We start from the raw sequence: 27931 nt of genomic DNA, 5'->3' as shown, positions 1-27931 counted from the left end.
TCATCACTTCCGCTTTTAAAACAAAATGGGTGGCGCCAAAGCTTGACAACAAAGCTGCTGCAACGGACAGCAACGTCAAACAAAATCTCGGCTGTGTGTTTACATTTCATTTTTATTTTTACAACTAAATTATGCGTTGAATAAACGTGGTGAAAGGAGTTTCCTTTTTAGAAAATAATTAGTTGAGACATTTCCAGTCAGATGTCATCATGGCTTCGAAGACGGACCAACTTCTCATCGTTGTGTCCATCCTGGAAGGTAAGTTAAGTTAAGCAGTTAAAGAAGGCGGATTATTACCCGTCTAACAGCACACCGTTAGCTTCTGAAGTAAACTATACTATTGCGTTACCAATATGACTCGAAAGTGAATGTTTTAACAGTTAACTGCAGGTACATGAGTGTCATTTGTAACGTATTAACACAGTTGTCTAATAAGCAACCTGTTGCTGCTGGTCATGCTAGGTCGGGCAGTTAAAACCACCCTGAGGTGGAATTAACTGTTGTCTGTCACAGGAAGACGTCCAGAGTCTTTATCTATTTCTGTCACAAAGAACACATACTCGAAGAGCACAGAGAAAGCTTTTGGAAGGTGCTATAGCTTACGTTAGTACAAGCAAGATCTGGCAATGGAACAGTTTCTTTCATTTGATAATGAAGCCACTTCACTACATGTGTACGGTATTTATTAAGCTAAACTGAGTTTAGCTTACTCTGTGCACTCATTTCATTTTAATGACATTTTAGCTCTGCTGATTCATTTGGTTCTTGGTTTTAGTTTAGATCTTAGCAATATTGTGTACATCAGTATTGTTAGACAGTTCGAATTTTGTGATACTGTAATAAAATGTATTGCTTTTCTCATCTTAAAGACAGTGTTATAATACAGTGATATTATCTAATTGTGCTCAGCTGTCATATCTGAGTGATATTTAGTTGTGTCAGTATTAATGTCAAACTCAGTTGGGAAATTATTTTTGAAACAGGCTCAGAGAAACAACAAAAACTTTGAGAATAGTGGTGCTCAGTGGAAAGGTATAGTAGACATTTACTAGATATACTGTACTTATTCAGTGTAAGTAGTCAGTTTGGCTTTCGCAAATTGAAAGTTGGTTGACCACCAGATTTATTACATACATATTGCTTACTCATTGAATGCAATTTGTAGGACTCCATACAGATATATGATTAAGTGGCTACTAGACAAAACAAATCTAGCACACACCTCCAAAACCTTTCTGTGTATGACTCATGACTGGTGGTCATTTATCTGCTTTGAGCCTGTCAGTAAAAAAATGTGTTCACCTGTTTTTTTAACCTGGCCTTCCTGTCTTCAGGTCGTCACTTCCCCAAGAGTCCCCAGCTGAGTCTGGTGGTTCAGGCAAGCTTTGACGGTGAGCAGCTGGCCACAGACCCAGTACAGCACAGAGATCAGCCACAGTTCAACACCGAGCTGGCCTGGGAGCTCGACCGCAGGACGCTGCACCAGCACAGGTCTGCAGCTCTTACATGTAGCCATCCCTATATGAATTTTTCGACAGTAACAACATAGGAATGAGAATTTCAGTGATGTTTGTGACAGTGCAGCTGTGTTGTTTACATGTCGATAAATTTGTATTTTATTTGTCAGATTTCCCATTAGATTTGGGTAGTGGCTGATTGTAGGGCTGGAACAAGCAATAATTTTCATAATTAGTTAATCTGATGTATTTATTCTCGATTAATTCATTATTCTACAAAACATCGATCAGCAAAGTAAAATACCCATCACAAACATCTCTGAGCCCAAGGAGACTTCATCAGATGTTTGTATTTGTCCAAACAATCACAAACATATGAAAACCAGAATATATCTATCTTACAGTCATGTGGAAAAAGCAGAAATGTCTCATATTTGAGAATCTTGAACAGTCAAGTATTTATGCTTTTATTTATGCTTAAAAAATTATCTGAATGATTAATATATAATCACTGATGAATTTTCTGTCATTCAACTCATCGATTATCAGCTAATTGTTGCAGCTCAGAATCCCACAAGGAATCTACTGTATTAATATTTTATGGCACCTTGTCTTTGTCTCTCCATCTCTTAAAATGTAACTTAACCGTATAATATTGCTGACTCTGTCCTCCCAGACTGCAGAGAACTCCCATCAAGCTTCAGTGTTTTGCTGTTGACTCTGTGAGTAAGAGGAAAGAGAATGTTGGTTATATCGTCCTGGACCTTCGATCTGTACAAGAAGTCAAACAGGTGAACCTCTTCCTTAAGTAATCACCGCAATCTGCCACCATGATACTACTATTAACTTATTTTCTGTCTGACTGGCTGACATGTTGCAGTCATTGAGATTAGCTTTATAATTACTGAAGTCAAGCTTTTGATCTCTGTAACCTGTAAAAACATAGTTTTTGTCCTGTTTGAATGATTTAAAGATGATTTTTGTTTTCAGGAGCCTCGATGGTATCCGCTGTTGAGCAGTAAATACACCAAACAGAGACCAGCACTCCTCCTGAGCATGGGGCTGGAGAATGACACCAAACCCTCTGAACCCTCTCCCGATAGGTTCAAAGCCAGAAAGGCCCCACCACGACAAGGTCAGCTGGTTCATCCATACTCCTTGCTTTGCGCTGTTTCTTGTATGTTACTTGTGCATGCAAAATAATCAGTTGCTATAATTTTAAGATTTTTTTCCTGAAGTCTCTGATACATGGCAGGAGTTTTATAATGTAGAGCAGAAGGTTCAAACTAGGACATCCAGGGACAAGAAAGAACATAAATGAGCAGCCTTTGAGCGAGGCACTGAGCCTCAGCTGTTCAGGGGTTGTATGATTGTGAATCGGTGTGATCCGGGAAAGTCAGTTATGGTCAGCAGTAATGTGTCTAGGCATGGGACAATATAATCATGTCATCTCAATATTATCATGTCCTGCATAATTGCAATTCTTATTGTACTGCATCACATATAGAACAGCCACCCTTTTTTCTTGGTGAAAAACATCAAAAAGAAGTTAATCTGTATGAGTAATTGATGCTTTACTGCTAAAGTGTCTAATCTATTAATCAATTAAGTTGATAAGTTTTGTTAATGTCCCACACTGTAGCATACAGAATGTGTTTTATATCAAAAACTGTGTGTACTCTGCTGTCTATGCCCCCTGTTAGAGTTAAAACCCTCAAAAATATCTGACATGTCAGACTTTTTCACTCCCTGCCGGTCTGCACTGCTACAGCTGTTACCCACCTGATTAAACATTTATGATGCTCATCATTTTTTCCAGTATAGACACAGGTTCACTTCAAGTTCAGCTCTAGTTGTTGTGCACAATCTGATAAGTACAACTGACAGTCTTATGATTGATTCAGGATCTTGATATCAATGTTAGAGAGCTTAAAAACTGATGATAAATCAGTAGATATTAATTACACCAACAGAAATACTCATTGAAATCAGCTTTGATAAGGGATCCTTACATTTGGTTGTTTAAGAATTGTAACCATGAAGTCAAAGAATGGCACATTTTACATTTGAAATATAAACCTGTCACTGCGCTCTTGTGGACAGTCTGTGTAGCTGAGACACTGTTTTAAAGCTCTGTCAAAAGTATCTTTTAGTTTCACTTAAACTTCTTCAATACTTACTAGATGACCTAGTCAAACCTCCGTCATAAGTTAAAACATATTGACCATGCTGAAGTGTTGCTCAAGCTCTGGGAAAAAGAACAATCGCTTTTCAATGTTTTAAAAGTTTGGACATTAATATTGGTTGTATTAGAGTTTGGTAAAATTAACGAAAAAGTTCGTTAGAAAAAGCGAGGTTTTCGGGGTTGACCTCCCCTGCTTGCCATGTTAGTTCTATTTGCATTAAATCTTTGTAGCTGTAAAAATGTACTGTCTGTTCTCCCTCTCTCTCTTTTTTAAACTCCTGTTTCCTGGTGCTCTTCTATTAAAGGTTCTCCTGCAGTGACTGACCTGCTCCCAGACAACCTGGAGGCCGTACTGATCTCAGAAAAGGGTTACCATCAAGTCGGACCCGCCGATCACTGCTGTGACATGTTCGTCCTGTCCGTCACTGTGGCCTTTGCTACCAAACTAGAACAGGTGATGACAGTGCTTGGCCTCTAACTTTCAGCCTGACCTGTTACTAGGCAGTGAAGTGTTTCTTCAGATAATGTCAGATAATTGCCACATCCAGAAATTAGACGATAGAGAAACTAATCTATTCTTGACTGGTAAATTGCTCACTTGTTCTCACTGGGACTATCATTGTTACGTTTTCCTCATTTTACACATAAAATAAACTCTGCTGACAACATCAGGCCTGTTGTTTAGGGCTGTTTTTATATGTAAAAACAAGACTAACTGAAGCTTAACAAAGAATAAAAAAATAAGACTAGTTCTGAGATGTTTTGAGATTCACAGATTAATGATAGTGTGACAGTGGAAGAACATTTAGGTGGTACCTACTGTTACAACATTATTGCCTAAACTCAACATGGACCGCCTGTGCCCTAGAGTGTCATAAGAAGACACTTAAGACACAGACTTCTTTCATTGCTACCAGATTAAACCAATTTCTCCTGTCACACCAACATGTTCTTTCTCATGGCAGATAGAATTGGAATAGAGGGAGAGAATAGAGTGTGCAGTGTTCAATAGAAAGGCCATAATTTTATAATGTGATCTGTAAAAGTAATCCTGTAAAGTCATCCATTTTATTGTTGTCCATTGGTTTATTTGACAGGCTAAACTGTTAATTTCAACATGTTCCATGAAAATCTAAATGAAAATCCACTTTTGTTGCTGTGAATGTATTGATATGGAATCTTCTCAGTTTTGATCAGACAACTCAAAAGATAAATCCAGATTTAATTAGAATAACCAAAGAATTACTTGGAAATTGTGATTGCCATTTTATCATTTTTAATCGATCATGCAGTCGTTGTGTTGAAAATGCAGCTGAGAAAAGTGCAACTTCTGTCCGCAGTTTTCATTATTTAACTTTCATAAAACCCAGAAAAAATAGTAATATAAATGTTAAATTGGTTACATAAAGCACATTTATCAGCACTTCCTGTTTTTGCTGGATGAGTCGAGAAAACCTCACATCTTGAGTCAGAATACCAATTAAGTTAACTGTTAGAACCAACAAATCAGCCAAATGTGTGATTTTCTATTATTTTTCCCCACAGTTGATCCCCAGCACTATGAAACTGTCAGCGGAGGGATCAGAGTTCTTCTTCTACTACTCTTTGCTGGGTAACGACATCACCAGCGAGCCTTTCCACAATCTGCTGAGCCCCGACTTTGAGCCAGAGCGCGCCTCTGTCCGCATCCGCAGCAGCAAACAGATCCTCCAGACCTTCCTGTCTCAGTCGCCAAGTTTACAGGTGAAAGTGATGAACACCTTATTCTGTTATCTGTTACTGCCTGTCCGTGTCTCACATTAATTTCTTGTGTGGTCTTTACAGATTCACCTGTGTTGTGGGAATCACTCTCTGGGAAGCACAGATGTTTCTCTCGCAGCTCTGTCAGCTGTTTCTATGGATCTGGAGAACAAGGCAGCAACAGTGGAGGGAGCATTTGTACTGCAACCTCCTAAACGCAACAAACAGACGCTGCCGGCTCTGCCCGCCGACCTACAGCCGACTGTAGGAGTGGCTGTTACCCTGAGGAAAGAGGAGGTCATACACTATGATGTTAACTTTTTACTCAGAACATGTATTTAAAGTGTTAAGTGTTAATTTGTCTGGTAGTTTACTTCTGTGTTTCCTATTCATTTTGCTCATTGTCATGACAAAACTCAAGTAAACTTAACATTTTTATTATTTTCTTCTGTCCTTTCTGCAGTCTTTAGGTACTAAAGAAGGATATGGAGCTCAGGCACAATTCTACCCTCCTCTTCCTACCCCTCCCTCTATTCCTCCGGTTGAACAGAGACCTCGAAGCTCCTCTCCAGTCCGAAAGCCTCCTGACTCTTCTCCTCCTGGGCCTCCTCTTCCTCCTCCCTCCTCTCATACAGAGAGCGAAGCAGAGAGTCTGCTGGAGGAGCTTCAACGTGGTACAGAGCAGGCAGGACTGGCAGGTGAGGCTGGAAATGCCACAAGTCATTTTGAAACAAGAGGTCAGAACTCAGACAACAGAGAGGAGCAACACTGACATTTTTTTTTGTATGTCTAGCAGCAGATTTGGAGGTTCCTGTGCAGCAGCCAGGTCTAACTGAAGCTACAGTAGAGGGTGGAGCGTCATCTGTCAGTGTCTCCGCTCCCAAAGTGTCCATCCCCTCCTCTGCCCATCACTTTTGCTTCTCTCTGGACCTCCGCAGCCTGGGAGGCCTCAGGCTGACACACTCCATTGCTGCTACACTTAGGTGAGCAACTTCATTTGTGTTTCGTCGAAGTAAAACTACAAGCAGTAACCGAATGTTTAATTAAAAAAAAAAGAAGAAAATTGAAGCCTAGAAATAATTTAGTCAAAGTTTGTCACATATATTTATCATGAAAAATCTGAATATTTTCTTCAATAGCTTTCAGGTCATGTGACCAATTGACTCAAAGTTGATGCTGAAATGTCTTTGTGTACTGGTTAAATCAGACATCTCTTTTAATTGGATTATTAGAGGTTTTTCAATTTAATTTGTCTTTGAAATGGGGGGCCAGTGCTTCAGTTTGTTGGCAATTCTGTGACTGCCAAGCACAAAGAGCCAAAAATCTTGGTCCGATTGCTTTAAGAGGCACATGTATGTGACCAGCATACAATTTCCCACAAGCTCATGTTTACATGATGTAGATGGAGTGAACATTGTGGAAAGGGGAGCCAAGTTGAAGACATGGTTTTCATAATACTTTGGAACTCTTCTCTATTCTGCTGCTGCCAGAGTTCACAACAATTATATCATTCATTCATGGTTGGTTGTTTGTTGTACTTCAGGTATGCGTATCAGTTCTTTGGCAGTCCAGCTCCCATCATGACCAACCCTCCAGTGGAGCTGCAGAGGAACATGGAGGTGTCTCTGCCTCAGTCTTACTGCGCCTTCGACTTTGCTGCTCTGCCACAACAACTACAGGACACCTTCTCTAGGTAGGAGCACACAAGCACAGAAAAATCAGTCAATGCAGATCATTCTCTTCTGATTAAAATGTCATCCCCAAAACTACACAGTTCTCTGTAAGGGTGGACACTAAAGCTATATTTTAAACCATTCAAACTGATTTGTGATGCTTTCATGATAATATCCTCTTTATTTTCTGCAAACTCACTTTCATCCAACAGGTGGTGCAAAAGGACTTTGTGTTGACACTGTTTTTGTCTCTGAATATTCAGTCCATGTGCAGGTTTTCATCCCTGCATTTTAATGCTGTGCGTTTGAACTCCATTGTGTTTATCTGTCTGTCGTAGAGTTCCTCTGGTGGTGGAGATTTGGCACAGAGACTCCACCAGCAAAGACCAGCTGGTAGGACGAGCCTCCATCCAGCTGTCTCATCTGCTAAGTGCCGAAAGAAGCAGATTAGTGGCATCAACAGGGGAGCAGAGCTGGAGACAGACTCACCAGGACCGGATCTCTGTGGTCAGAACACACCGGTAGGAAACATCACTGACTGGCGGACTGATCACATGGTGCTTGTAAAAAAAACGTTCAACAACTGTGTTTTCATCCGGCAGCCCGAGCGAAAAGGTGGCAGAGTTGAGCTATGTGGCAACACTGGAGGACCTGGGACTGGTTAAAGCTAGAGAAGTCATTGTCTCTGACTCTTCACAGGTGAGGCAGCTGGATGTGTCTTTGTGATAAAGAACTTTAAATGTTTTGGGCTCTTTATGAGGAGGGCACATGTGCTAATGCTAATTTGATGAATACATTTAATTAAATTTATTATTTAGCTTGTTATTTTATATCACCCATCTTAAGTATATTTAAAGAGACGAGAGACTTTTTGAAAAAAGTAAAGTGGTTGGTATTTATATTGTGTTTGTGCTGATACAGTACTGAAATAACTCTTCAACTCAGACTAACATTTCATCTGATCTATACATGAATATTAAATATATATATATAATATTAAAGGTTTATTTTTAGATTTATTTCAACTCCCCGTTAACCTTACTTATTATTTCTGCACTACTATATTTGTTGATATGTGGTTGTCTGGGTTTTATTATCTTTTATTTAACATTGTTATTTTTACTTTCATTTTTTATCTATTCAGTGCACTATGTACATCACTTTGGTCAGTGTGAACTGTTATAAATGTACTTTTATAAATACATTTTACTTACTGTTTTCCACCAAAAATCACATTCTCTGTAATTCGAGATTGGTCAGTATTAGATTCTACAAGTGTACTTAATAAAGTAGCCACTGATTGTGCAGACGTCTATAGAAAAATTACTATTAATGTTTTCCCTGTTTTTATCGTCACACACCATTAGAACGAACCTGTCGTCCCTGCACCGCTGCCCTCCCACCCTGCAGCACACAGACCTGCTGCACCAAGCCTGAACCCCACCCCGCTGGGCCCCACGGCTCCAACCGCCCCCAGAGAGACCTTGGAGTATCGCACGGCCCTGGAGCTGGAGATGTGGAAGGAGGAGCAGGAGGATCTGTTTGATGATCAGGTAAAGACAGGACAAAAAATTATTGTGAAAAATTAAGTGAATAATCAGACTGAATACAAAAAAATATATGATTAATGATAATGATTAAGTCATTCAGTGTAGTATGTACATGTAATATTACAGATATACAATGATGTAACTTTTTAAAAAAAACTTTATGAACTGTTAGACATGCCAATAGATTTTTTTAAACTTCTAAAACGGCACAAAATGCATTTCAGATGTAATGGGTATTTAATAGATATATTTCATAAACATCAGTCATTTCTTATGTAAAATATGATCTTACAACATTTATACAGAATGTATTTTTCATTTTGGAAAGCAGAAACTTTCACACATTGATTATTAACTGAAGTTTAATTTAACTTCACATAAACAGGTGTTTAACTATATCTGCACCCTTCATTTTTACTGTTCATGTTCTGCTCGATTAGATATAAACACAAATACCAGTATTAAAATACCCTTTTTGCTTCAGTTGAGGAAGAAGGAGCTGAGCCACATGCAGGCTCTTGCAGAGGAGTGGAAGAAGAGAGATCGAGAGAGAGAAGCTCTTGTCAAGAAGAAGGTGGAGTCCACAGCTTATTGCACAGACACACACAATGAATATTATTACATGATATACTGTATAGTGCAAAATGTAATATTCATACAGATTCATGGGACACTTGAATCTGAAAGCAATGAGTGGAAAAGCTTTTAAATAATGATTGCTAATGTTTTTCTTTTATCCCCAAATCTCTGCCTGCTTGTAGGAGGTGGAGTATAACGTGTTGGAGGAGCAGCTCCAGAAGACTTTGTCTGCTCTGGAGAAAAGAGAGAAACAGCTGGCTGAGGCCGAGCTAGAGGTCAGCAGACTCACCTCTGACACTGACATGATACACAGTGTTTATTAACGAATGTCATTCATACCGATCATTGGACAGTGTGTTCGTTAAATCTTACAGTTCAGTGGGACCTCAACACTTGATAAAGCCAAAGTGAAAATCCCAGCTGTGACATCTGTAGTAGTTGAATATTTATAACCACTAAATGTCTTGTTAATGTAATGTTTGATGCTAAAGTTAAGGGATTGATTTTAATTTTGACCCAAACGATATAAGAAATTTTCCCCTCCCCTCTATCTATAAAATGAAGGGCTGCATCTAATGACAATTTTTAATATTGACTAATCTGCTGATTATTTTCTGGATCAAGCTGTTTGTCATCTCTAAATATTTGAAAGAAAAATAAAGTCTGAAAAATCTAAATGTCCCATATTGGATTTCTGAAACTTAAATGTGTGTATTGAATATACATTCCCATAGATGTTTAAATCGGGACAATTTTATCAAACTACAACCAACTTTTCTGTACAAAATGCAGCCCAGTCAGCAAGTGCTTTAAATGTGTTATCCAGTGATTCTTTGTGACAGTGACTTTTTATGTGCATTCAGACTCAAAGACTGCAGAGAGAGCTGCGAGCAGAGCACGATCTGACCCAGAAGGAGCTGCGGACAGAACATGATCTGACCCAGAGGGAGCTGCAGGAGAGCAGCAGGAGGCTGCAGCAGGAGTGTGACCACCGGGTGGCGCTTGAGAGAGACAAAGTCCGACTGATGGAAGAGGAGAGAGCCCGGCTGCTGCAGCAGGTACAGAGAGGATTCCTGTTTGGTTAAACGCGAGTTTACATTAAGATTCTAACTTTCTCGTTTTAAATTTTCTGTTGTCCAGATTGTGGATGGGGAGTCTCGGTACAAGCAGTTAGAGAAAGAGTTCCAGCTCTACAGAGAACAACAGAACATCAGACCTGAGTTCAGACTGCAGTCAGAGATCAACCTACTAACTCTAGAGAAGGTAATCTACTGGTTTTACGCGACATTACTAAGAACGTTATTAGTACTTATTACATTGGACACCTAACTTGTGATCATAGTTACTGTAATATAGTTGAAGTGAGTATACCGTATACAGCCTTATTCAAAATCTTATTCGAGTAAAAATACAAGTAGGAGTCATTATTAGCATCAAAATGTCCTGAAAGTACCAAAGATAAAAGTAGTTATTATGCAGAATGGTTTATGTGCAATAAATTCTCCAAAATATGGATGACGTTGTTTTCAACACAATAATGCTGATTGTTCTAATCATTTTAGTCTAACTCAGTGCATAGATGATTACAAGCTCATAATCCCTTTGTCAGTCCAAAGATGCAGATCTCTTCTGATACTTCTGTCTATTCTGTCTATTCTATGATTATTAAGGTGGAGCTGGAGAGGAAGCTGGAGTCCACCACCAAGTCCAAGCTGCACTACAAGCAGCAGTGGGGGCGCACCTTAAAAGAGCTGGCCAGGTTCAAACAGGTACTGTTCACCTAAAGGGAGAGACATGCACGTAATGTCATTACTGTTTTGGTTGAAAACAATTGGTGAAGATTCAGAGATTGAAAATTAGTGTTTTATGAAGTTGTGTTTTTACAGCTTTTAAAATATCACAACTTAAAATGGCCTCTTCTTCACCCAGAATAAGTGGATCCAAGGACGCAATAGTTATCATGTTAAGCAGTATTGTTTTAGCCAATGGAAATTGTAAATTAGTTTTCAAAAACTAAACTGAATTTTTTTTCGATCAATCATCCAAAGAACCTCATTAAAACGAGACATCAGAATATCAGAGCCAATGCTGAAGCAACTAACTCTAATTTTTTCAAAAATATTCAGCTGTCAAATACAGAAAACAAAGAAAAGCAGCAAATATTTAAGAAGCTTGAACTAGTGAATTTGATCTGGTTATGAAAAAGGTTCAGACAACTTCACCTCAAGACAAGAAAACAAAGAAAACATAATAAAAAAACAAGATGTTTAAGACGAACTGTACCCCCGAATTAACAACATTATGGAAAGCCGAGCTCAGGCCTGACAGCAGTCATATTTCACAGCAGATAATTGTAGTTTTTCTGTGTTGGGACGTCTGGTGGTTTCGATGCAGGTTTTTAATCTGCTGCTGGAGACGAGCTGACAGTGTTAGGACATTTAACAGCTCTGTTTAAAGACAGAGTGAACAGAGGAAACTGAACTCAGCCCGGCCGTCATCCAACAGCTGACATCACACCGTGGCTGTGGGAGCGTCTTCAAATACACCAGTACACAAGTACCCTCACTGTATGTGATTGATGCGTGTAAGGGAAATGGAGGATGTGCAGACTTTTTTCTTCTTTCTTTAAGCATCAAATACACACTCGAAATTGTCCCCACATACAGTGATATTAGCAGCAAAGTTGTCATTGTGATGAGCAGTACCTTTCAGACTATTAAGTCTTTTGATGTTACAGTTAATGTTAAATTTGAGTTTAATTTCTGCATATATGCAATGCAATGCAGCATACTTGTTGCTGTAAATGTAGCTGATATTGTTAAATGGGCATATGCTATGATATGATACGCTCACAGGCCCCGGTATGGAATTAAAACAAAATAGTATCGTGGCAGACTTTGTGATATCGGCAGATATGGTGTCGTTGTCCAAAGACTCGATATAATATTGTTTCATTATGAAGCTTGCGATTTACATCCCTAGTACTCAGCAGGAAAATGATTGGAAATACTTTTTGTACATTATCCAACATGTCATTGTTCTCATCGATTGACATACACACACATACAGATAAACCTGTTCACTAGTGGAAAGCTTTTATATGAATAAGTTGGGAAAATGCGAAAATTGACGGTTAACATTTGCAGCACAGGACCGCATCGTTGTCCACTGCTGTGAAACACAGTGGACTGACTCAGGCCTATGGAAAAACCTCTCTGTGTGTGCGTTTGTTTTCTTATCGGTGCGTATCAGGCAACATATGGGACTTAAAGAGTGTGTGTGACTAAAGCCCCACTTAATGGTGTGTGTGTGTATATGTACACGTGTGTGTGAAAGAAGGAAAGAGAGAGAAAGAGAGGTGTGTTTTTACACCAGAGCCAAATATTTAGCTGAGATGAAGTAGACAATGAAATGTGTGAGAGCCATCAGTTCTGAACAGCACTCTCTCACACACTCATGCACACGCACACATGCACAGCACTAAGTGGGGCTTTAGTCAGCCTAAGACTAATGTAAACAGACACACACACACATAGACCTTATCTGACAAACTAATAACTGTTACTGACACTAACCAGCTGGAAAACTAGACGGACATTCTTCCTCTTTGTCTCTTTCTCTGTCTCCCTTTTCTTTCTGCATAATTAACTTCCCCTCATTCTGTTTTTTCTTTTACATTCCTCCTCTATCTCCCCCTCCAGTCACTTCTCTTATCTCCCTTTTTCTTTCAGTTTTCTTGATTGACATTTACTTTCTTTCTTCCTTTTAGTTTTTTATTGCTTTCCCTTCATCTAACTTTTCTTTCTTCCCTGTGTTTACCTTCCCTTATTCCCATCTTTTTCCTCTCTCTCTCTCTCTCTCTCTCTGTCTGTCTCTCTCTCTCTCTCTCTCTGTCTGTCTGTCTCTCTCTCTCTGTCTGTCTCTCTCTCTCTCCTTCTCACCCCTCCCATCCTTTCGTCCTCCCCTCTCTAAGTGCCACATCATTGTAAAGAAAACACAGTGTGATTTATGCAGCTCTAAGGGGTTCGGCGCTGAGTGTCACCCCCCGCCTATTAATCATCCCTGGGATTGTGTTGAGCAATAAGCTAGCCAGCCGCTAACTATTCAGATGTCACACTCTCGCTTTTTATAAAATATCAGGCCTGTGTTTACATGACCATCCGTCTTGGCGCTCTGCGGTTTTTAAAGCCGGCGCTTGTTTGGTTTTTCTCGGCCTCTCCTCGCCTATTTATTCTCTCCTCTCAGCGCCTCGCATGGCGTGCTGTTTAGCTCAAGTCGGATCATAAAAATTCTTGTCCAAGGAATAATGTGCTTTTCAACCCAGGAGGTGCGGGCGGCTGGAGAGGCAGAGCGAGAATTAATATCCAGACAGCACTGTGGTATTAGATCAGAGAGTTAGCTTCAGTCTTTTTATATTCAAAATATTGGGACAAGGAGCTTAAGTTGGTCTTTTCAAAGCAAAAATATTGGGACAAAGAGATTAAAGTTCTGAGGCGAGGAGCTAAATTTGGTGTTTTTAAAGCCCATGTGGAAGGTCAGGCAACTAAATTTGGCATTTTAAAAGCCAGTTTGGGAGAGACAACTAAACTTGGTCATTTTTATAGGCCATGAAGAAAGAAACAGTAATGCTGAAATATTAACATCTACAGTATAAATCTTGACCCAACAGTAACATCAGCCATTGGTACATGAGTCCAGTTTACCAGACCAGAAACCCCTGACATGACCTGAATCACCATTCAGCCCACACATGTCTATCCGTTGAGTATTATAGGGCATGGAAATGAAATGAGATCTGTGTCTTTCTGGATTGCTGCAAATCAGCCTGACACCTTAAATTAAAGTGTTAATGTTACAAATAATAGTTCATGATGATCACCTGGTCAGACCTCCATGATGACGTTTGTTTCAGTCAGTTTTTCAGCCTTTAGGTCAGTTCACAGAATTGTGTTGCAACTGTCCATTGGTGCCTTTTTTAATCAGTCAATGAGTCAGGATTTAAGACTTACCAAGTATAAACATATTTTTTTCTTTTATGATGGTTAAAGTTTTAATGGAATAAGCCAGACTTCTCTTATATCTTGATCAATGAATATGCTTGTTTCTGATAGGCTGACCATCTAATGCAGTTACGCAGTTGGTGGAGGAGATTGACTTCACTTTATGGTGTTTGTATTATAAGAAAACCTCTGTTTGTTTTCGCCATGAAATTGAAACAAATTGGTTAAATCAGTCTGCAGATGTTAAAAGAATTGCAAAAAATGTCCATTATTATTTTCCTTATAACTTGTTTTCTGTGACTAACTGTCATGTTGGTACTAATAACAAAAAAATGCGAAAGCCCCTCTTCAGAGTCTATGTTTTTCTGTTCTGGGCTACTGTACTGTAGTAACATGGCGGACTCTGCCAAAAACCTGGTAACAAAAACCCAACTAACGATTAATGTTACATCTCAATAAAGACAAACTTGAATTAAAGCTGCAAGCGGCGATGAATGGGCCCTCGCAGTCCACTCGCGTCGGGTGTGCCACGTATATGTATTCAGGGCAAGACCCTCTACATGTTTGAGCAGTTTGGAGTATATGGCAAATTGTGTGTGGAAGTTATACTGAGTTGATGGTTTTATGGTGAAGCATCAAAATGGAGCATGCCACCAGGTGTAACGTAGGTGAACATTTTTGACAAGTTTTGTCGACAAATGCTACTTGCAATGTTTGGCGCAAATCAGTGGGGAAGTCGTCACGTGGAGATATCCACCACTTTGTGTGTTGAGCAAAATGTACAGGACGTTGTTATTTAATAACTTGAGTATTGTTTGGAATATCAAAATTCTTGTCAGGAGAGTCCACAGATGCTGTGTGCAAAAGTTTGGCGCAAATCAGTGAAATCGCCTGGGAGGAGTACGGAAAAGTACGTTTGCGACGTTTCGCGGATTTGCGAAAAAAATGGTAGGCGGAAATGAGTATGGCCTATATGACGAGATTCAGCACAATTCAGTGAACGTGTGGATATAAGGTTTTTGAATGTGCAACAAAGTATATGTGAATTACAAGCCAAAAAGCACTTTCCTTGATTATAGTGCCACCTAGTGGTGGAAATTGGGGACAACAATAGATTATGAAATTTTGTGACATATATTCCAAGTTTGGTGAGTTTTTGGGCATTTTCAGGCAGTGAAAAATGCGATCATTCGGATGAAAAAGTGGTCATTTGAAAAACAATAGGGACCTCGCAGGTCAAGACCTGCTTGGGCCCTAATAAAAACACTGAGGAGTTTTGATGTTTTGTAAGGCAGTTGTGGTTAATGAGGTTGTATTGTACAGAATTAAATACAGGGGAAAAGAGAGCACTGGCTTTGGATCTAAATCAGGAAATATCAGATGGAAGCGGAAATAAACAAGTCAAAACAAACATTCAGTGTCAGATTCTGGTTTCTTATGGTTTTCTAGACTCGGCGACATAGGAACAGAAACATTTCACTATGATTTCAGTGGGTTCGATACCCAACCTTGCTGATCAGTGGGCCTGTCTGCACCACTTCACCTTCATCATATCTTGGTTTCAGTCAGGCAGAGCACCCACGCTGTCAAAGTTTGGGGGTCAGTTCCCTCTGGGGCCGTCTGGACTAAAACTGTCCTCTCTCATGATGCTGTGAGTCTGTTTGTATAAAACTGTCTGTCAAACAGCAGATGTAACATGTCGTCTGAGAGAAGTTCAGTATTACTGGTCTCAGTGGAGACTCCCAGATGGTTCCCACTGGCCATTCCTGGAATATTATGGAGCTCTAGTATAAGGGGTGTGTTTCAGACAGGGAGGTCAGGGAGGTCAATGCATTTTCTGGAGCAAATGCAGGATTTCATGGAATATCGCACTTAACATGAATAGAACAATTTTGCAGAGCTTTTTCAATGGTCATGGTTTTCAGAACGCAAAAACCTTTACATATTCTTACACAAAACATTGATTGGAGGATGCATTTTTCAATTTTAAACTACTCTTGAATGGCTGTTTGTGCTCAGACAGCATTTAGCATTTGAGATCGGCACCAAAAATTCCTTGAAACTCAGATGTTGCATTGCCTCTAAACATGTCAAACAATATCGAGTTATAATCAAAGAATAACTAATGAATATAACGGAGGGTTCTGTGGCTTTAAGCTTTATATATAGAGGTGTTTCGAACAGACCAGCAGCCTCTATCACAGACAAACAGACCACATTCTTAAACTCTGCTCCTGTGTGCTTTATCTCTCGCTTATCGCTCCAAAAACCCAACAGAGCAGCCTGAAAATACTGATCTTAACCTTTCCAGACACTGCATCCATACGATTAGTGCAGAAATGATACTGTTGCAGAGTTGTTTAACCCTGTGTGGGGCAAATCTAATCTTCCCAGAGCTGCATGCAGGGATTGGATGAGACGGGTTACTTCTAACATTATTTAGGTCACCGGGTACAGTACCTTTTTTTTTTTTTTTTTTTAATTTTTTTTTTACATGAACTTTAAGTTTAAGGCTTTGTTTACCTAAACTCGGCATTGGCAAGAATGTTAAACAGCAAATGACAGCATTCACAAAAAACGCTTGTAGTATTGAGCTAAATCTTACAGTCAGTTAATCGTCATATAAAAGCTCTATGCATGATCTTTTTGCGCTGTCATCCAAGATGCTTTTTCAGTTCTGAAGTGAACAAGTTCAAATTATTTTTAACGTTTTTTGTTTTCTGTTTTCTGTTTTTTTTTTCTTTCTTTTTGTATCATTGTAATCTGAAAATGTGTGGGTTTTAAATCTTTGGTTGGTCAAAATAGAACATATGAAGGCATCCCTTTAAATACCTTGACACAAATAATAATAAACAAGTGGCTGGCACAAGGATAATTTGGACATCGAACCAGTCCCTTAACTTTCTTTTTTCCTCCGAGTTATTTTAAAATTTTTTGCTTGACTCAAAATCAGAGCAGAGCTAAACTGCCCTTGAACCCTCTCAGATGTGAGGCCACCTCAGCTTCAGTCTGTTAGCTCTTTACAGAAAGCAGACATCTTATATTTCTTCATATTTTTCTGTGGTTTCAGCTGTTGCAGAAACACACTCATTTGTCTCTAATGGGAGTCCCAGTCGTCCTCTTTGTGTTTTATCCATCACATCCCCAAAAAACTCCCCCTGAACTCCCACAGGTGGCGAGCTGCTCAGAAAACTACATCTGAGCTGAGAAAAGTGTGTCCACATGTGAGCGATGGGATGAAAGTGTTTGTGTGAGACGTCCTCCCACTGCTGCTCCAACTGTTGACCTCTGAAAGTAGAGGCTCGTAATGGAGGGAAGACGGAGGGGAACCTCAGGGAGGAGAAGTCATTCTCTGGTCAGGCCCCCCTTCCCCTGACTGTCTCAAACCTCAAACCTTGCCTGGACTTCCTCTCAGAGCTCTCAGTCCCTCGGCAGCTCACAGCTTGTCTTGTTTACCATTCAGTGTTCAGTTTGAACTGGTGGACGTCATGTTCCGCTGCCTCTGTCTTGAGCTGCATGATACAGATATCATGTTTCTCCTGTGATCTCATGTATGTTGACAGCTTTCTCTACATTTTTTTTTTTATCTCTGCTCTTTTAAAAATATTTAAACAAGCACAGAACCTTCTTTCATGTGCTGTACAGGGCAGCTGTGATGAGGACATTATCCAATGAATGATTGTCAGCCAGCTTCATCATGATCCATGTTCATGTGGACTTAACTTGGCTGCTCCTGTCATACTGGGACTAACTCATAACCCATGACCTATGGACGAAATAACCAAGATAATAAGTTTGATAACTTGATTTTGCTTTGCAAGTTTATCCCAGTGGCCCCTTCGGTACCCATTTTATAGTAAGCATAACAGTCTGCATGTTACACCCGCAAACGTAATAACTGCCCACAAACGTAATAAACCACAAACGAAATACAAATCTGCAGCTTTGAATGTAATAATCCCGCAAATGTAATAAATTTCCCACAAACGTAACAAAATTTGCCTACTGCAAACGTAATACTGAATTTCCTGCAAATGTAATAACTATTACATTTGCAGGAAATTATTACATATGTGGGAAAGTGAAAATCTGTAAATGTAATAACTTCCCACAAATGTAATATGAGACAAAATAATGATCTTTGTGGTTGTTGTTGTTTATTTGTTTACTTATAAACCTGCCAATAGTGACTGAATGTTGACAAGCAACCCGCAGGTCAGGTGGGGCAGGTCAGAAAGTGACAGAGCAGTGTTCTAAGTTATTAATAACACACACACACACACACACACACACACACACACACACACACACACACACACACACACACACACACACACACACACACACAGGTCATGCTCATAATTTTAAGGGCTATGGCTAGCACTGCTGCCTCACAGCTAGAAGATCCCCGGTTCGCGTCCCGGTTAGGACGCCTGGGATCTTTCTGTGTGGAGTTTGCATGTTCTCCCTGTGCAGCGTAGGTTTTCACCGGGTACTCCGGCTTCCTCCCACAATCCAAAAACATACTGAGGTTAATTGATTATTCTAAATTGTCCGTAGGTGTGAATGAGAGTGTGCCTGGTTGTTTGTCTCTATGTGTAGCCCTGTGATAGACTGGCGACCTGTCCAGGGTGTCCCCTGCCTTCGCCCTAAGTCAGCTGGGATACGATCCAGCCCCCCCGCGACCCTGCAGAGGATTAAGCGGCGTACATATAATGTACAGATAATGGATGGATGGATGGATATCAAAAGCCAAAAACTTGAATAGATAGTCCATTCTTTGAAGTAGGCCTAATGAAAACATTTGTCAAGATTTAAGACTGGTCCATGTTCTTTTTGATAGTAACATGGACCAAGACTGTCTGAACACTGACAATTAAAGTCTTGCAAATAAATAATGACTGTAACTTAAATTAATCTACCATTGTGAATGCAGGAAAGTGAGCAGGCTCTAGGGGTGATTGCACTGTTCTTTTAAGGAGAAGTACTTTTGGTCAAGCAACTTTTTCCTATCGAGCGACAAATTCTTGGAACTCCACACCAAGTGCCTGATCTACCCACTATTGCTTCATTTTCTAAGCATCTTAAACTTTGGAAAATCAAACCTGTTGCCACTAATTGTGATCATTTTTAACTTGTCCACTGCTGCTGATTTGTTGTGTGTTATCATCTATTGTATATTATAATGTTTAATTTTTACATGTCCACATAGTTGGGTACTCACAAATTATAACTGTTAATGAATTATTGTAGTATGTAATAAGTCTGCAATTCTATCATCTTTTATTCTTAGGCAGTAGAGCAATGTGCAATTCAACAAGCACTTTATATTTCTGTTCTAGTTCTCTCTGTATTATAAAATTACCATTGTTGGTATTTAATTATTGTAAAATGTATTGAGAATTGTGCAATTAAAATAGCACTTTATATCTAGTGTGCAGTTGGGCAAGTTGCAATATAATACGCATTAAACACGTAACTTTGCATGAAAAAAATGCTACATCGACACGTTTGACAATCTAGCGGACTCAATTTTTAAGGTAGCGCAAAACCAGTGGTATTATATGAATCTTGAGATTTCAACGAATCCATTGACACCAAATACATCATGCTTGCTGACCGGGAAAGGAGTGAAAAGTTGTTGCTGTTTTACCGCGAAGTGACTACAGACCTTTATTTAAGCTGGCATGTGGTGCAGCTAATTATGTTGGAGTATCATGCTACATAAGAGGAAAAAAATACAAGAGGGACACTTTTGACAATATCGCGGACTGAGCTTTAAAACTACTGCGAAACCATCATATATCTTGAGATTTCAATGAATTCATCGATACAAAATACATCATGCTGACTTACCAGGAAAGGGGTGAAAAGTTCTGCCAAAGTTGTAGCCTGTCAGTGCGTCTTCTTTGTTCTGATTGGCAGAGTGGTGGTGCATACCCATTCATTCATTTATTTGCAGCAACAAATCATCAACAATTACATCACACTTAATTGAAAGGCCGTTTATATAAAATAATGTAACATAATGTAACATTGGGAATTTTTCTGTTACTTACGGTAGCCTACATGGCAATTCTCACTTTCCTGCATTCACAATGGTAGATTAATTTAAGTGACAGTCATTATTTATTTGCAAGACTTTAATTGTCAGTGTTCAGACAGTCTTGGTCCATGTTACTATCAAAAAGAACATGGACCAGTCTTAAATCTTGACAAATGTTTTCATTAGGCCTACTTCAAAGAATGGACTATCTATTCAAGTTTTTGGCTTTTGATATCCATCCATCCATCCATTATCTGTACATTATATGTACGCCGCTTAATCCTCTGCAGGGTCGCGGGGGGGCTGGAGCGTATCCCAGCTGACTTAGGGCGAAGGCAGGGGACACCCTGGACAGGTCGCCAGTCTATCACAGGGCTACACATAGAGACAAACAACCAGGCACACTCTCATTCACACCTACGGACAATTTAGAATAATCAATTAACCTCAGTATGTTTTTGGATTGTGGGAGGAAGCCGGAGTACCCGGTGAAAACCTACGCTGCACAGGGAGAACATGCAAACTCCACACAGAAAGATCCCAGGCGTCCTAACCGGGACGCGAACCGGGGATCTTCTAGCTGTGAGGCAGCAGTGCTAGCCACTGGGCCACTGTGCAGCCCCGGCCTTTGATATGCAGACATTAAATGGTTCAAACATTGGCTCTCATAAGCCACCAGCATAGGCTTGTAGCCATAGCCCTTAAAATTATGAGCATGACCTGTGTGTGTGTGTGTGTGTGTGTGTGTGTGTGTGTGTGTGTGTTATTAATAACTTAGAACACTGCTCTGTCACTTTCTGACCTGCCCCACCTGACCTGCGGGTTGCTTGTCAACATTCAGTCACTATTGGCAGGTTTATAAGTAAACAAATAAACAACAACAACCACAAAGATCATTATTTTGTCTCATATTACATTTGTGGGAAGTTATTACATTTACAGATTTTCACTTTCCCACATATGTAATAATTTCCTGCAAAAGTAATAGTTATTACATTTGCAGGAAATTCAGTATTACGTTTGCAGTAGGCAAATTTTGTTACGTTTGTGAGAAATTTATTACATTTGCGGGATTATTACATTCAAAGCTGCAGATTTGTATTACGTTTGTGGTTTATTACGTTTGTGGGCAGTTATTACGTTTGCGGGTGTAACACTGCATCCGTATTGAAGGCCCTGAACTTTTTTCCAGTTGTCCGCTGCATTTCCAAAGCTAAGCTGACTCAAAGGGTTAACAGGAGTCTCACTGTACATTTGTTATAAGTTGTATAAGTTATACTGTAGAGAATTGGAAAGACGCTGACCATGTATTTGAGGAGAACACAACTCTCCTGGATTTCTTACAGGAGGGAATCGGTAGCGGTTTCCTGATTTATTTATAAATGTATATGTAGAAATATATGAATAAATCATTTATTCTGATAAATAAAATCAGGAAACCGATATAGGACTGTACATCAACAAGCTAGACAGCTTTTTTTAAGTAATTCACTGCAGGATATTCAAGATTATACTGATCTCTAAAATCCACCACAATCGTCCGCTTATGTTTTGTATGGTCCCATCCAACTGTAGTACATATTTGAATCAATTTTCATTGGTCTATCTTGATAAACAGTTGGTGGCGCTAACTGCCTACTTGATGCCATTAAACCATGACAGAGGAAGCAACAAGATGGCTTGATTATGTAAGAGTCAATGAAAAAAAACACGAAAAACTATGTAAACAACCGAGTGGAAATATGATGTTGTTTGCTTCGTGTGTAAATATGAGGAAAGATAGATTCAGTGTTTATGTCTCTTCAACAAAAACTTTCGTAGAAATGTAAGTCACATGCTGTACGTCATTGTGTATGTCCGAAGTTTCTTTCCATTGCACCTTGTCACAATTCTTTTTTTTATCAGTACACTGATGTTTCCACTGCACCCAAGTGTAAATACATTATCAGATATATCAAGGTTTTTTTTTTTTTAATCTTGGTGTTAACATTCAGATTTAGAAAGGTGGATGGAAAGTCACCAGCTTTTTCTTCTCTCCGTTAGGGGCTGTTGGATCGGGTCTTATTATTCTCAGGTCTGTTTCATTTGGTCTGCTTTCTTCCACCCTGAAATGCAACATTTGATCCTTTTTTTTACTGTTATTTTACACCAAAGATGACAATCTCTTGTTGAGTTTGCACATTTTCGTTCTCTGCTGCTCACCATGATGGTGTCAGCTGTAGCTGCTGGGAGACCTGTGACGTAGTTGTACAATGTTTGCCGCAGGGTACTGAGTTTTACTACCTTTTTCTCTTTCACCCCTTCTTCCTCCTCTCCCCCCCGTCAAGGCCTCAGTATCACCTCGTCCTCTAATTGTTTCAGGACTCAGTCTCAGATTGTCCTTGGCAGCGGGCACCAGTGAAAATGTTTAGTGTGTTTGTTTTTCTAGTAATTAGCCTGAAAACGGCCTGTAATACAGACTGCTAATGGTCCACAGAGAGCTGAGCCTGTGTCAACACACTGTGTGTGTGCTTGTGTGCGTGTGTGTGTCTGTGTGTGTGTGTGTCTGTGTGTGTGTGTGTGTCTGTGTGTGTGTGTCTGTGTGTGTGAGAGAGAGAGAGAGATTGTGAGTGATGTGTTCATGAGAGACTGTGTGTGTTTTCATGTGTGTCTGTGAATGTGTGTCTTTCTGTTGGGAGGTGAGGTGATCAGGCGTGTGAAAATGGAAGCTTTCTGTGAGTGCGAATGTGTGTAAGTCGGGCAGCAATGTGAAAATGTTAGTTTTCCCATCCAGAATCAGCCGGCCGGTCGTTCTGCTCTATATCACCAAGACACACAGACAGATCCCAGCTTTTCAAATCACCTTCCCACTGCCTGCCGTCTGCTGGCTGGTATGTTTTCCATCGCTGTCCTGTTAACAAATCAGCTGAAGGCTGTTATTCAGTCAGTGCGTTCATCTAACACAGGATATTTAAGAATAATCAGAGAGAGATCCCTACATGTGTGTATGCTCTGCGAAAGGTGTTTTGACAGAAAAAAGGTTGGGGAGGATTTTTGCTGTTCAAAGACATCAAGAGTGATCAATCTGTCTTTCTATAAACGATCTAGCATGTCACTTTCTAGACCAACATCTAGCAGTCCCAATCAGTGACAGTACTTGATTTCATAAATAGTGTAATCACTTTTATCAGGAGCTGTAGACTTTCACAGCTGAGAAGCAGATTGTTCTGTCAGTTTGGGAAACTGTTATATGTTTGTATGATTCTACAATGATTAGTGGATTAATCACTTCAAGGAAAATGTGTCTGCAATCATTGAATCAGGTCACTTTTGCCTTCAGATTTCTCGAATTTTTGCTTTTCTTGGTAAATTGAATATATTTGAGTTTTGGACTGTTGCTCGCAAATAATACGTTACTTAATGATGTCATCTTGGGTTGTGGGATACTGTGATAGGCATTTTTGTATGGTTTCTCATGTCTTTTACACCAAAGGAATAAGAGCTGTCCACACCAAGAACTACAGCTGTAATGGTGCCAAGTATGCTGTGTGAACCATTTGTGTCAGCTTAGGAAAATGAATATTGATGACCTGGTACTGCTGTACGTTACACAGGAAAACAAAATGAAAACCAGAATATGGGTTCCCAAAATTATTCAAAGATGAGAGGTGAATCCCAATACTCTGTTAAAAGAGTTGTTCTCTCTTGAATGTTAACACCAGTCAACACCAGTTAATCTGTTGATCGTCAAGGAACATCATTAAGGAAAAAGTGAAGTTTGAAACCTCATAAGCGTCTCAGACCGTTTGGTGTAATGTCTTGGGTGAAAATAAGTTTAATAAGTTACGATACCCTGTAAATTCAGATGGATTTTGATTGGCTTTCAGTGTTTCTATCATTCATCAAATCACTCTGAAACTTCTCAATTACATCATTGTCATATCAGTTGTTGTGTGGACTCTCTCTAACAGTCAGAGGATGTATAATTTTCACAGTATTGTTTATTGTCCAGCTTGGATGGAGTAATAAGCACCTAGACATGAACTAAATGAGCCATACAAAGAATTCACAAAGTTTTCCTCAGAACATTGACAGAAGTCACTGAATTTCGATCATATGTTAACTTTAAGACTTTCCCAGCAGGTTGCTGGATGTAAACCTTTAAATTGTATCCAGTTTGATTTATATAGGATTAGTGTTTTTGTTTTCCCTCCTCAGACTGTTTCCTTGATTTATGAACGTCCAGCTGTAAGCCAGTAGACAGAGGCCAGATTGGTATTATGGGTAATTTTAGGAAATCTGGCTGATCTGAGCTGGAGGCTGGAGCAGCTGAGAGAAATACGACTTAAAGACATTTTTATGAAGTTTTCTTTCTGTTCTCATCGTGTTGGTGTTGGTCTTCGTGTGAATTCTTCAAGTCCTGCAGCATTTTTCTCAGGAAAGTTTTATGAAAATGTGAAACCAGACAAATTTATCACCAACCTCCACTCTGTGTAATGAGCAAAAACAGCTTTTTGGCATGGAAATGCACACATTTCAGCACCAGGGTCAGAGGTTTATTATTAAGTATTCTCTGTTCAGATTTGATCTGCAGGCCAGTGCAGCACGTCAAGACTCGAGTCAGGTCCAAGCTGTGGAATCCAAACAAGTTTAGAATCGTTGTGACGGTCCCAAAGTGACTGCGAGACAGCAAATTAAAATCTTGAAGTGTCACACAAGAACATCTGTAATGATCACTAAACTGTAAATTAGTCTGATCGTAACATCTTTAATTTACATGTATGCTTGCAGCGGGAGCAGGAAAATGCCATGACGCGTCTGAAGAAGCAGCAGGCGGAGCTTGAGGCCATGCGGCTGCGTTACCTAGCAACAGAGCAGAAGGAGATGGTCCAGCAGGACAGACAGGAGCTGGACGACATCAGGAACGAGCTCAACAGGTGATGATGATGTTGATGTCAGATCAAGTTTTCCCATAATGTTTACAGCTGAATTGATTTGTCAATTGATCAATAATTCTATCAAAAATAATATATATAAAAATCTGCCACCTTTTGGATGATACATTTTTTGATTATTGTATCTGTTTTTAAAGAATATGTTTCAGATAATTATGGAAACTTTTGACATTTTGTCTCAGATTAAAACAACAGGAGGAGGACAGGTTAGGCCCCACCCCGTCTCTCAGTGGCCCCGCCCCCCCTCACAGCGTGAATGAGAGCGCTGACGAACATCTGGCCCGTCTGTTAGAAGAGAGAGACACTCTGCTGAGGACTGGAGTTTACACCCACGACGACCGAATCATCGCTGAGCTCAACAGACAGATACAGGACGCCATGAGGGACAGAGGGAATCTCTGACAGCTGCTGGAACCGACCAATCAGAGACAGTCATACCTGAGACTGTGGGTAAACCAGCTGCACTCAGCAGACCTGTGAAGTGGTTAACAGGTTTGTTTCAGATTATCGTTCATCCACTCAGGCTGCATTTACACAAAAATGCCCAGTGCCAAGTTTTTATACAAGTTTGCATCTTCAGTGAAAAGTCACATCTGCACAATTTTCAGATTTTACACATGAACGTGGCTTAAAACATGTAACTTTAACTCATGTTAGCTAAATGTAAGCATGGACAGCACCATATTCACCAGACAAGTCATTGCCTTAAATTCAAGACACAATAAGTTCTCAAATGACTTCAGGTGGCCTGACACACAGGCCATGTCTGAGTATGAAATGCAGCCCCTGAGACTTTGTGTTTTATCAGCTCCGGTGAGTTTCTGTGAATGCTTAATGGAATACTTCAATCAGTCTGATGTCTGTGTTGGGTACATAGCTGAAGTCAGGTTAGCGTAGCTTAGCACAAGACCAGAATCGTGGTTGAGCTTTAGAGGTGTTGGTAGGTGTGTTTTTCATCATTTTCCCTCTGCTTAAAGTCCAGTCCAGAGAACTGGGGACAGAACTGTACAGATCTAAATGTTTAAAACTTTTCCAGTGTTAGAGTTCTGACTGCTGTTTGTTTATAGATTTCTATATTTATGTTTGAATGCTGAAGTAGTTTTTCGGATGCCATTTTGTTTCTTCTCCTCTCTTCGCTCAGCAAATCAGATGCTCATGTGTTTTGTATTAGTGTTGTTTTACGTTTGTGTTCCGTCATATGTTAATAACCCTCCGCCAACCTTTTTAACAACAACATAAATATTTTTAATACAAGACTCACATGCGACATGTTTGTTTGAAGTGTCAGGTGGTTGCATTCGGTCCTCCTGTCCTGTACTGTTCACCCTGAAATGAATCTTTTTTATTGTGACTCCAACTTCAGACTGTGAAACACTTTTGTACAAACCTAAAAAAGTTTGTTGCAAAATTCACCCAGTAGGAAGAGGAGCAATAATTTCAGCACACATGAACATGTCAGTTTTGTATTTAGGTGGAATGGAAAATGTGAACCTTTCCTTTAAAGGATCATACCACACTTTTTTGCATGTCAGAACCTTAAAGCTGCAAACTGCTGGATATTTTTATGATTACCAAACACTTTTTACCATGACCTTTAAGATTTTCTGTTTTTCAGGCAGAAGACAACTTCAGTTAATTTTGTGTGAGCACTCTCACCGGAGCTAAAGAATTAGTCAATTTATTAATTTGACGATTGTGAGAACATTAATCAACGATTGGTCGAAGCTTCTCCAATGTAAATGTTTCTCTGGTTTCTTTAACTTCTATAACAAATAACTGAAGAATTTAAGTTTTTGGGCTAAAGTCAGACAAAACAGTCTTACTGACATTTTAGAAGCCAAATGATTAATAAAGAAAGTAATTGGCAGATGAACCCACATTTGAATTAGTTTTCCAGGCAGCAGAAAACAAATAACTTTCACAAACAAGTCTAAAATAGACTAAATATTGACAGAATTATCTGAATTATTAGCTGAATTATCTCTTATGAGGAAGAAAAGAAATGACAATAGTGGTAATTAAACTGATATTTTATTTAATTTTTAAAATTACCCAAATCAATTTAAAATCATTACATGATCAAGAGATAATTAGCAGTTAAAAAATTGCAAAACCAGCGGTCTTTTCCTCTTTATATGATTGAGCATTAAAGGATTTCAGTTTGAAGCATTACTGAACCTGGAGTGACAGAACAGGAAATCAAATGTCTCCAGTCTTGGTGTGTTCATGTGTACAGTCTGTGGTGTATTTTTATTCTGATGAGAGGTTTTCATCTGACAGCAGGTGGCGCTGCAGCCTCAGAAAAACTCCTTTGACCTGTTACATTAATTTATTTTATTTCACCAGAGTCGAATCTGATTTATGTGTTTGTCTGCAATAAATTATTTTAAGATAAAATCTGTTGTGTAAATGTGTGTTTTGACTTTTTAATAAATAATTTTTAGTTTTATGATGTATTTCTGCTTTATTGAGGTGATTAAAGAGCAGAGAGCCACTGGAGAGATGTTGACACCGACTAACAAATAAAGATCAGTTATTTTCTAATACGTTGTTTTTTTTTTTCCTTTTCTTTCATTTCAACATTTTGTTCATACTGGCCTATTTTCACTCATTGTATTTATCAGTAAATACACACATCTGAGGTGAGTAAATATTGAACTAAATTGCTGCTTCAACAGATTAGAGAAGAAATTTTGTAGTTTTTTTTTTTCAGACCAATAATACTTAATTACTTACAATAATAATAATTTGCTGACTTTAAACAGAC

The 27931-nt window shown here is 39.3% G+C and overlaps 1 protein-coding gene across 2 annotated transcripts; it reads left to right on the top strand.

The window, feature by feature from the left end:
- The first annotated feature begins 31 nt into the window (after positions 1–31).
- On the top strand, positions 32–27708 carry LOC119019983 (centrosomal protein of 120 kDa). 2 transcript variants are annotated; one of them, XM_037099002.1, is made up of 20 exons: positions 32–258; positions 1335–1491; positions 2134–2248; positions 2448–2592; positions 3948–4096; positions 5188–5385; positions 5467–5679; positions 5846–6080; positions 6179–6365; positions 6926–7075; positions 7394–7576; positions 7658–7754; positions 8423–8608; positions 9090–9179; positions 9367–9459; positions 10048–10242; positions 10325–10447; positions 10855–10953; positions 25001–25146; positions 25347–27708. In XM_037099002.1, exons 1-20 carry the CDS (start codon positions 210–212, stop codon positions 25564–25566), a joined length of 3030 nt encoding a protein of 1009 aa, XP_036954897.1. In that variant the 5' UTR covers positions 32–209; the 3' UTR covers positions 25567–27708. The 2 variants fall into 2 exon arrangements, with proteins under 2 accessions (XP_036954897.1, XP_036954896.1); XM_037099001.1 differs by having other exon boundaries at positions 6176–6365.
- Positions 27709–27931: the final 223 nt, after the last annotated feature.

This window comes from Acanthopagrus latus, chromosome 5 (assembly GCF_904848185.1).
Source record: "Acanthopagrus latus isolate v.2019 chromosome 5, fAcaLat1.1, whole genome shotgun sequence".
NCBI lineage: Eukaryota > Metazoa > Chordata > Actinopteri > Spariformes > Sparidae > Acanthopagrus > Acanthopagrus latus.
This window is presented reverse-complemented; position numbering and strand designations above follow the sequence as displayed.